The sequence below is a fragment of the Mizuhopecten yessoensis genome, unplaced genomic scaffold, assembly GCF_002113885.1.
Source record: "Mizuhopecten yessoensis strain PY_sf001 unplaced genomic scaffold, ASM211388v2 scaffold10529, whole genome shotgun sequence".
NCBI lineage: Eukaryota > Metazoa > Mollusca > Bivalvia > Pectinida > Pectinidae > Mizuhopecten > Mizuhopecten yessoensis.
In genome coordinates, this window is record NW_018408592.1 from 330,657 (window position 1) to 341,296 (window position 10,640).

The 10,640-nt window shown below is 35.3% G+C and overlaps 1 protein-coding gene across 2 annotated transcripts in view; it reads right to left on the bottom strand.

Moving 5' to 3' along the window:
- Nucleotides 1-8,581, bottom strand: part of LOC110460973 (monoglyceride lipase-like) — an 11,851-nt gene extending 3,270 nt beyond the window's left edge. Inside the window, exons 1-7 of one of the 2 annotated variants that reach the window (XM_021514225.1) lie at nt 8,405-8,581; nt 6,874-6,980; nt 5,260-5,399; nt 4,366-4,476; nt 3,744-3,833; nt 1,431-1,483; nt 634-796 (exon numbers count right to left, since the gene is read on the bottom strand). In XM_021514225.1, coding sequence (XP_021369900.1) covers nt 634-796; nt 1,431-1,483; nt 3,744-3,833; nt 4,366-4,476; nt 5,260-5,399; nt 6,874-6,980; nt 8,405-8,565 — 825 coding nt within the window. In that variant the 5' untranslated portion in view covers nt 8,566-8,581. The remainder of the gene's footprint in view (nt 1-633; nt 797-1,430; nt 1,484-3,743; nt 3,834-4,365; nt 4,477-5,259; nt 5,400-6,873; nt 6,981-8,404) is intronic. The other variant, XM_021514226.1, reaches the window with a different exon arrangement.
- Nucleotides 8,582-10,640: the final 2,059 nt, after the last annotated feature.

Here is a 10,640-nt window from a genome sequence, read left to right on the forward strand (position 1 = left end):
ATTTGACCCCTGTGACCTTGAAAGTAGGTCAAGGTCATTTTCATTCTCAAACTTTGTTGGGCTCTATCCCAGGAAGCCATCAGCCAAATATGAAGATTCTATACCTTTTAGTTCTTTAGAAGAAGTCGTTTGAAGTTTTTGACATATTTGACCCCTGTGACCTTGAAAACAGGTCAAGGTAATTTCGTTCTCAAACTTTGTAGGGCTCCTACCAACGTAGCTTTCAGCCAAATATCATGACTCTAGGCCTGTCCGTTTTTCAGAAGAAGTTGTTTAAAGGAAAAGTTGACGGACGAAGACAGACGGACGATGGACGCCGCGGCAGAAGCTCACTTGGCACTTCGTGCCAGGTGAGCTAAAAAACTTAAAACATTGAAGCACATTATCATTATATGAAAATCCAAAAATATTGAATAATGCAAAATTAATTAATGTTGGTAAATTTAGCCATGGAAAATGTTACAGTATAGTTAGTTTGTGGACCTGGAACATAGCAGTATTACATCAATACTGTATATTTGTATACAGCTAAAGGTACCTGAATAAACAAAAATAACATATCATTATCAATTTGCTTACTCAGGTGTAAAATATTGTAAAGGTACCATTTGGTAAATATCACCGATAACCCACCTTGATTTGTTTGTCCTTGCTCTTTGCCTCATCGTACAGCTCCTGTGAGCCCTCCACTGCACACAACTTATCCTGGTCTCCGTGTAACACGAGGAATGGCCACTCCACCTTAGGCAAGCCTGCCTTAATAACGTCAAAGGCTTTCAGCATTTCAAGACCCCACCTGAAGAAAAAGTCAAAAGGAAAACAAATTCCATATTTATTCTCTTTTAAGTGCTTTTTCCTAGTGATGTACACAGGTAGAAAACATGATCTTAAAGGCCATACCAGTATACATGTGTCAACTTAACGAAATCAAAAGCAACTAATCTTCTATGATATTAAATTTAATGAAAAATTTCTAGAAGAAAAGTTAAAGATCAGTATGCAACTTTGATTTACTAAAGCACACAAAAAAGTCTGTTCATCTGAAAAAATGTTCATGATCAAGATAGTTGAGTTTGTGTGGGTGATAACACTGTGATTTTGGACAAAGTGGTTCATCTGGAAAATATCTATCTGGACTAAAAGAAACTCTTAATTTTAAACAAGAATATTTTCAAAAATATGAGAAATCAAACAGAAAATTGTAGGTGCAAATATAATTATAATGATCCTATTATGCCAAGAAGCACATAAAATTTGTAAATAATAAGATCAGTTTTTGAGATATTTCAACAGTTATTAACACTGAAAACAAAATATATTTGTCATGGGATTAAAAGGGACAAAAAATAAAACAAAATTCCCTTTATTTCTTAATAAACATTTCAGATAGTTTGAACATTTCTCTCCATGGCATTAGTTCTGCTACTTACTTTGCCTTCAGACCATTGTGAAAAACCAGAGGGTCGTCTTCATATTCTTTAACCTGGGGGAAAAAAAACATTTAAAAGATGTACATAACTAAAATGTAATGAAATGTATAGCTTTTTAGACTATCAAGAGCTATTCCATTTTTATTAGGTTTAAATATATACAACCTACAGTATTCAAATAACTGCATGGGCAACCTATAGATATTTCACAGAAATAACAACCCTGTTCATCAGTGGGAATAAAGGGACATCATGTTTTTTCTGGAAAACAGCCAAAAGTAATTTTAGTTGCATCTATTGGTATATTTGAAAACAAAATTCTTGTACTAGAATAAACTGGCCAAAACATTTGCCTCTGTTCCTTATCATACTATGCCAAGTATTGCCTCTGTTCCATATCATATGATGCCAAGTATTGCCTTTGTTCCAGTTATATGTTGCTATAAGTTGTGTAGGTTCCAGGTTGTAGGTTGCTAGAAGTTGTGTAGCTTCCAGGTCGTATGTTGCTAGAAGTTGTGTAGGTCCCAGGTTGTATATATATGTTGCTATAAGTTGTGTAGGTTCCAAGTCGTTGCTATAAGTTGTGTAGGTTCCAGGTCCTATGTTGCTAGAAATTGTGTAGGTTCCAGGTTGTATGTTGCTAGAAGTCGTGTAGGTTACAAGTCGTATGTTGCTAGAAGTCGTATAGGTTCCAGGTTGTATGTTGCTAGAAGCTGTATAGGTTCCAGGTTGTATGTTGCTAGAAGTCGTATAGGTATCAAGTCGTATGTTGCTAGAAGTCGTATAGGTATCAAGTCGTATGTTGCTAGAAGTCGTGTAGGTTACAAGTTGTATGTTGCTAGAAGTCGTATAGGTATCAAGTTGTATGTTGCTAGAAGTCATATAGGTATCAAGTCTTATGTTGCTAGAAGTCGTATAGGTATCAAGTTGTATGTTGCTAGAAGTCGTGTGGGTTACAAGTCGTATGTTGCTAGAAGTCGTGTAGGTTACAAGTCTTATGTTACTAGAAGTCGTATAGGTATCAAGTCGTATGTGACTATAAGTCGTATAGGTATCAAGTCGTATGTTGCTAGACATCGTATAGGTATCAAGTCGTATGTTGCTAGAAGTCTTATAGGTATCAAGTCGTATGTTGCTAGAAGTCGTGTAGGTAACAAGTTGTATGTTGCTAGAAGTCGTATAGGTATCAAGTTGTATGTTGCTAGAAGTCATATAGGTATCAAGTCGTATGTTGCTAGAAGTCGGATAGGTATCAAGTCGTATGGTGCTAGAAGTCGTATAGGTATCAAGTCGTATGTTACTAGAAGTCGTGTAGGTTACAAGTCTTATGTTGCTAGAAGTCGTGTAGGTTACAAGTCGTGTGTTACTAGAAATCATATAGGTTACAAGTCGTATGTTGCTAGAAGTCGTGTAGGTTACAAGTCGTGTGTTACTAGAAATCATATAGGTTACAAGTCGTATGTTGCTAGAAGTCGTGTAGGTTACAAGTCGTATGTTACTAGAAATCATATAGGTTACAAGTCGAATGTTGCTAGAAGTCGTGTAGGTTACAAGTCGTGTGTTACTAGAAATCATATAGGTTACAAGTCGTATGTTGCTAGAAGTCGTGAAGGTTACAAGTCGTATGTTGCTAGAAGTCGTGTAGGTTACGAGTCTTATGTTGCTAGAAGTCGTGTAGGTTACAAGTCGTGTGTTACTAGAAATCATATAGGTTACAAGTCGTATGTTGCTAGAAGTCGTGTAGGTTACGAGTCTTATGTTGCTAGAAGTCGTGTAGGTTACAAGTCGTGTGTTACTAGAAATCATATAGGTTACAAGTCGTATGTTGCTAGAAGTCGTGTAGGTTACGAGTCTTATGTTGCTAGAAGTCGTGTAGGTTACAAGTCGTATGTTGCTGGAAGTCGTGTAGGTTACAAGTCGTATGTTACTAGAAGTCATATAGGTTACAAGTCGTATGTTACTAGCAGTCATATAGGTTACAAGTCGTATGTTGCTAGAAGTCGTGTAGGTTACGAGTCTTATGTTGCTAGAAGTCGTGTAGGTTACAAGTCGTATGTTACTAGAAGTCGTGTAGGTATCAAGTCGTACGAGACAAACAAGCTTTTATGTTGGCCGTCTTTGAAAGTTGATGTCTGAGGGTTTAACATTTTATTTAAATTCATGTGATATCCCTGATATTAAATTGTTTCCAATCTTGTCAATATATATAAATTGAGGTAATCAACTAATTACTTACAGAGGTTCATTCTGTAAACAGTAGTTAAGTACGAACACATATATATAAGGTCCAAATTTTAAACTTTAATAACTTACCACTTCAGGATCTCTTGATAAATCCTTTGTTTTCAGTTTTTCAATACACATTTGTGGGAAAATCCTTGCCACCACTTTACCAGCCATCACCTGATATAAAGATGAATTGAAAATTTTAATCAATAGTATTTGAAACACAACAGAAATAATGCAAAGTTCAGCTAGATTAGGTAAAAAGGCAATGTCCAAACCAAGGGGGTAGATATGCATAGTGTAACATCTGATATTTATGAAAATTTTGATCCTTGATAGACTCAAGATTCAACATGTTCATCTGTAAGAGTCCTGTATATTATACATGTCAGCAGAAGTAAACAGAAAAACTGGTTGGAGTTGTGAACTGATGTATATGCCTCAATGCTCATGGTCACAGTGACTAGAAGACAAGTTTATGGTTGAACCACTTACCGTATATATCTTTTGTCTATAAATGACAGGATTAAACATTCAAACAAATTTTAAAGTTTTTATCATAAAAATGATGTATCTGTACTACTGTTAGATGTTGAATATGGTATACAATGCAAAAAACATTATTACATTATTTTTGTAACGGATGTCACACTTTGCTGCTGTAGAATGTCAATGAAGCACACAAATGGATGCATGCAAAAACCATTACCTTGATTGGTGATATTGCCTCGGGACTTGGTTGGATGGCAGGTCCTATCAATATTACTCCAGTAAAATACTCAGGTTTTGCCATGGCAGACAATACACTGATAGCTCCACCCTGTCATACAACAATGAACACAATGTCTATCTTAGCTGATTATCGCCTTTTGAATGTCATTTTATACACTGTATACTGGGAAACTTTGGCCTAGTCAAATGTTTGCCCTTCACCACCAAAATCTGTATCAGCTCAGTGTTAATTTTGACTTTCAAATGTACTTGCTGTATATATATTGTATATATGTTGTTTACTAAAATTCGCTCTCATGATATTTTTTTCCTGATGAGGACGAAACAAGCAAAAGTTTAACTGCAACAAATATTTCCCAGTATACAGTGTTACAGTATATGCAAAATTTCACTTAATCAGTGATTTTGTAAAAATTTAACTAAAACTACTTTCAAGTTCAGCTGAGGACTCCACATTTTTTTCCAGCATTTTTTACATGAATAGGATAACTTCAAAAATCCTACAACTACTTGGTACAATTAATTTACATACTTGTTTAAGGTAATCTAAAATTATTCTGACAAGTAGCAATGCTCTGTGCTGGTAACTTTGGTTTTTGATTTCATTATTTATAGCAATTGTGTCTCATATTGGAAATTGGAATCATGTATTCCCGAGAGAAACATATGGAACTCCGATATAATATGATATGGCTGGAATCAAAGGCTCCAAAACTCAGTTAACATTGTGTATTTACACAATTTGGAAATTGAGTAAGTTAATTCGAGTTAGACGAACATGATATTACCAACCACAACTTGTTGAGAAATCTCTCTATACTTGCTAGCATTCTTTTTACCAAGATATCGTTTGAGCCTCAATACATCTTACCATTGAGTGTCCAAGGAGAAAAACGGGTGTTTTTTCAGGGAATTTCCCCTTCACTTGATCTATGTGTTGAAAAACGTCTTCCACATACTGATCAAAACTATCAATGTGCGACCTTGGTCCCTCACTCTGGCCATGACCAACTGTAAAATATCAGTGTTACACTATACAGCTATCACATGTGGTCCGTCACTCTGGCCATGACCAACTGTAAAATATCAGTGTTAGACTATATAGCTATATCACATGTGTGGCTAACTGAAACGTCCCCCGCTGGCTGTCACATAGAGAGTATGTTGAATCCCATGTTCAAATGAGACCATGCAACTCATCACAAAACTGCCTGTAAGCATACATTCAATAAGCAAAATTGTATAGGGTGGTTAATCATCAACAAGCAAAATTGTATAGGGTGGTTAATCAAAGAAATTAACTTTCTGAAGAGGTATAAAAATAATCAAAAGATATCAAGATCAATCTACTTACATATTATCTGTATCATAATCTACCCACACATATCTCTATCTCCTTACATAGAGTGTTCAGAAGCAGTTAACATTTTATGATTGATCATCAGTTTCTGACTGGAAATTGTTTTGAAGAAATATATCATGAGATTCTCCAATTTGTTGTTGCAAGTTGTTCAAACAAATAAACAACGAGACCTGTAGTTTATAGTCCTAAGCAGCCATGAGTGGATCCCCCGGACTTTAAAGTAAAATTCAGTGACAATGCTGACAGAACAGGTGGAAATATATCATATATCATATATCAGGATACTTCTACAGCAAACATTCTTAATATTAGTTTCTAGCAGGGAGATAGGCTTGAAATGATGAATCATTCTAGTGATAACATCTCTACAATAATAATTAACTCTCTATAACATCTACACACAGTTATTTGGACTAAAATTAATTAATGAATTCTGCAGTCAATTAATCAGTTTATTGGCCTAAACGACCAATAATCGACAAAGTTGATTAATAGAAACACCACTATTTACCATTTATGCATCTCAAACTAGATGTATCCTAATCTATCTACTTACCATGTATGCAGGTCACCTATCTTAAAAGCATGACATGCATGATACAAACTCTAGAACAAGTATCAAGTCACACACAATAAAAAAAAGCATGTGCATGACGCTTACTCTTGTCATTCCACACATTTTGTAATACAAGTTCTTTTCTGTGAAACTAATGCAGCAGATCATTACAGAAGATTCATGACCTGTATCAACCAATATCAGACTATTTATTTCTTGCACTGCTTAAATCAATAGGCAACCCAGCTCCTGTAACTATTTGTGTAATTGGTTGATTGAGTGCGAGTCATTTTCCTGTGGTTATTGTAATGATGCCTGATTGATTGATTCTAGTTTGGGGTAATTCCTGTATGAATTTCAATATTATTTGCAAGAAAATAATTAACATTACATTTTGAACAGCCATGAGATGATATTAAATGTATCTTTATGAAATGACAATTAGCATGTTGCAAGGATTTTAATTATAAGACGTCTGTCCAGTTTGCATATAATTTTAGTAAAATAATTCATTACCTGAGTGTCCCATGGTAATTTGATATTACATTATTTACCTGTACACTTACCATGATCATGAGCAAACACATAAAAGCCCTTGTTTATGAGAAGTTCTGCAACCTCCTTGTAAAATAAGCAATGTTCAGCAAGGCCATGCACTACTAATACCAAACCCCTGTAAATAAAATGGATTCATTAAACAGTAACTTGACACTACATAAACTGTACATGTTATTGCAGATACTTATACATGTACTAACAGACTATCGACTATATTATGTTGATAGAAAGCTGGAAATCAAGCATTTTTTGAATTTTTTAAAAGTCAGAAGACTTGAAGCCGACACATTCCCTTTCAATCAATGAATCTCCATGCCATGATGTGACAATATATACAATTAAGTTGCTGGGTATTTTCATTTGGGTTTCATTTTGTATATATCAAATGGCATTCATAATTGAGTTACAATGAAATCAAGTATTTGGGGATGGTTCTTACTTAATGTAAAAAGCTGTGCCAAAAAATGTGTTTCTATTAGAGAGAGACAGCAATTTTTAAGAAGTGTAATTAAATTGTAGATTTTTTTTCAGTCAGTATATAAAAGGCTCAGATGTCCATTGATTCATGGGTAATTTTGCACATGATCATTCAGTCGGGTTAGCTGAATCTTACGACCCCTTTGATTTCAACACAGTGATGGCAATTATTGGGCATTATTTGAATACCAGCGAGATGGTTCATACTCCACTTCTGTCATCATAGGTCTGAATTATATATGTCCATGATAAGGGTATGAAACATGAAACAGAGGTCTATTATACAATACTGGATGAGCTTAAGAGAAAGTATCCCTAGCTGATTCAGTAGGAAACAACTGGTATATATAATAAGTAACATATAAGTAGTACTATTTTACAAGGGTTGCATACCATACCACGTAATTATAATCCTCCAGAAAAGAACACGTCCCGAATTTTTCAAGGGAAACACTGTTGTTTGTGAAAGCATTAAACAGAGTATACTATAAATGTTATCAATATTTCCCAGGTCCCTACATGGGTGCCAATGTAACAGTAGTCGATGATCGATCATTATTTTTTTCTATGCCTCCACCAGGGGTCAAACCTACGACATCTGGTTTAGTCTGATGTTTTACTGAATGAACTTAAAAGTGAAATTTGTCAAAGCTTAGTTGATAAGAAACCGGTATTATTTTACCAAAGTGATAGTATGTTTATTGGTGGTTTTAGAAGACCAAATTATGTAAACATAATATTGCTGTAGGCAAATTGCCCAGTCTTAATTCCGAAAAACTCACTCACCAGGAATGCATGAGATGTGCAACCCTGACAGACAGGAAACATTGAAAAAAGCAGATCTAGACTCTGAAAAAGATCTGAGTCACATTCGATAAAAAAAAAAAAAAAAAAAATAGCGTACAAACAACAAATGCAGTTAACAAAGCAACAAAAATTTAGGTTAAAATTTAGGACATTCACTTTCATGAACAGATTATATTTGTAAACAAACACAGACAAAAACAGTGCTGAGTCAGAGACGTCTCTGCCTGGCTGAGTGCAGACTGTAAGAAAGTTTACCTAATTTCCTGATCTTTAGATTCTTCTGTTTCTTTGTCGTCATTCCAATACTTGCAAAACAGTTTCTGTCCCCGAGAATTGCTGATTTTGTGTTCATTGGCTACGTCTCCATTAGTTTGTTTTGGTTGAACATCATCTTCCACATTTGCTGACGACTCCATTTTGTTGTTGTTGTTATTGAAGAGTTCCATAAAAATATCAAAATGGCGGGAAAATTGAATAACAATCTCGTTTACGGAAAGTGCCGACGGTCCCCGATTGCGGTGAAAATTAGTCATGCTCTGCAAGGGAGGGGGGTGAGGGTGGGGGAGGGTATGATCATACATAACTGACGTTATATTACGTCTCTCGTGGTAGTGTTCTGTAGTATAAGCTTATACGTCTCTGGATTATCTAATTATAAGTCCGTGCTCTTACTGGTGTTGGAGTTGTATTTCGGATTTTGAGGTTGTAAAAAATAGAGTTTTTCAGTAAGAATGAATTAAAATATATATTTTATGAAAGGAATTTCATACCTCTTTCAAATATTGTGTATAAACCAAGGACTTCGATAACAATCTAATTTCGTGGTATCATTTCAACAAATTCTATAGAATCTACTGTCCAGAACGACTAATTAACCTAATGTGCCCGATCTTACCTATCAGGGGCGGGTACAGGTTTCAAAAAAAAAAAAAAAAAATATAGAATATACATGCTCCAAGTCAGGAACCGTTACATTAGTACATTTCACAATTATTTTATGTTTTTTAGCCAAAAAAAAGGTCCAATTTTTGTTTAGCCTCGCTCCGCTCGCCGAAAGATTTGATTCTACGCCCCCTCTTTCAAATATCCTAGAAACGCCCCTGCCTATATATATATGTATGTCATGGACGTGTCATCAGCAAATAAACGAGATTCACTAATACATAATCTGCATCCATCGAATTTTTTTATATAAATAAATAATAACAACAGTCTTCACAAGGAACCTTGTGACACTACTCCCGTATCTAAATATTAAATATAATAAATATATAATATATAGTTAACTTCCGTTTAAAATATTAAATGATGAATTGAAATTGTGGTAAACGTGTTAGTTAAATATTTTAACGCTTTATCAACCCCTTAACATTTGGTATACATGTAATAGTCCGAAATAATTGATAAGGCAACATTTTAACATGAGATGTTCAGTTATTTCGAACTATACATGTATGTGCATATATCAGTTGAACGTAGCAATTTTTTTGTAACAATACACTTAAATCAGTGATGGTGTCCCAGAGTCTAAATCACATCAAGGATTTTAAGAAAAAACGAGGAGTCTAATACATTAGCATGGAGACTGCCATATGGGCCCTTTCTCCCAGTTTTCAGAGAAAACACTGTTTAGAAGAGATTTGTTTTTACCAATGTATACTGACCTCACTGTTGATAAGTGTACAAAGTCTCGATAGTCAGAAGGTTCAATACTCCGGAGTTCCGTTAGTCCGAAGGCATGGCAATATAAAGTCTCGATAGTCAGAAGGCCCAATACTCCGGAGTTCCGTTAGTCCGAAGGCGTGACAGTTTAAAGTATTGATAGTCAGAAGGCTCAATAGTCCAAAGTTTCGTTAGTCCGATGGCCTAACAGTCAAATATCTCGATTGTCAGAAGGCTCAGACGTCCGGAGTTACGTTAGTCCGAAGGCCTGACTGTCAAATGTCTCGATTGTCAGGGGGCTCAATCCTCCGGAGTTCCGTTAGTTCGAAGGTCTGGCAGACTTAAGTCTCGATAGTCAGAAGGCTCAATACTCTGGATTGCTGTTAGTCCGAAGGCCTGGCAATCTTAGTATATATAGTCAGATGTATCAGTGGTCCGGAGTTCCGTAAGTCCGAATGCCTGACAGACTAAAGGCTAACTTAGTAATAGTTCAACTAGAGACTCAGAAGTCTGACATGTATACCTTTGTGTTTAATTTTTATATAAAAAAATATTGTTCCTCAAGTTGGGATAGCAAAATCAGTTAAAATTCGATGCATGCGGAAAGTTTAAAGTATAGCGAGAAATGGCTCATATTTTGGATGCTGCCCCAAAAACTTTGCCGATGGTTTATTACAGGTAAGTAGTTTTCACAAACAACAGACACATAGGTCAGAACTGTCGAAACCTATTCGTTAACGGTCAATTACTTTCCTTTCCTGGTGTATGCACTCCGTTCGTATCTATTCTATTACAACAATTCTTATATATGCATGCATCCCGGCATGTA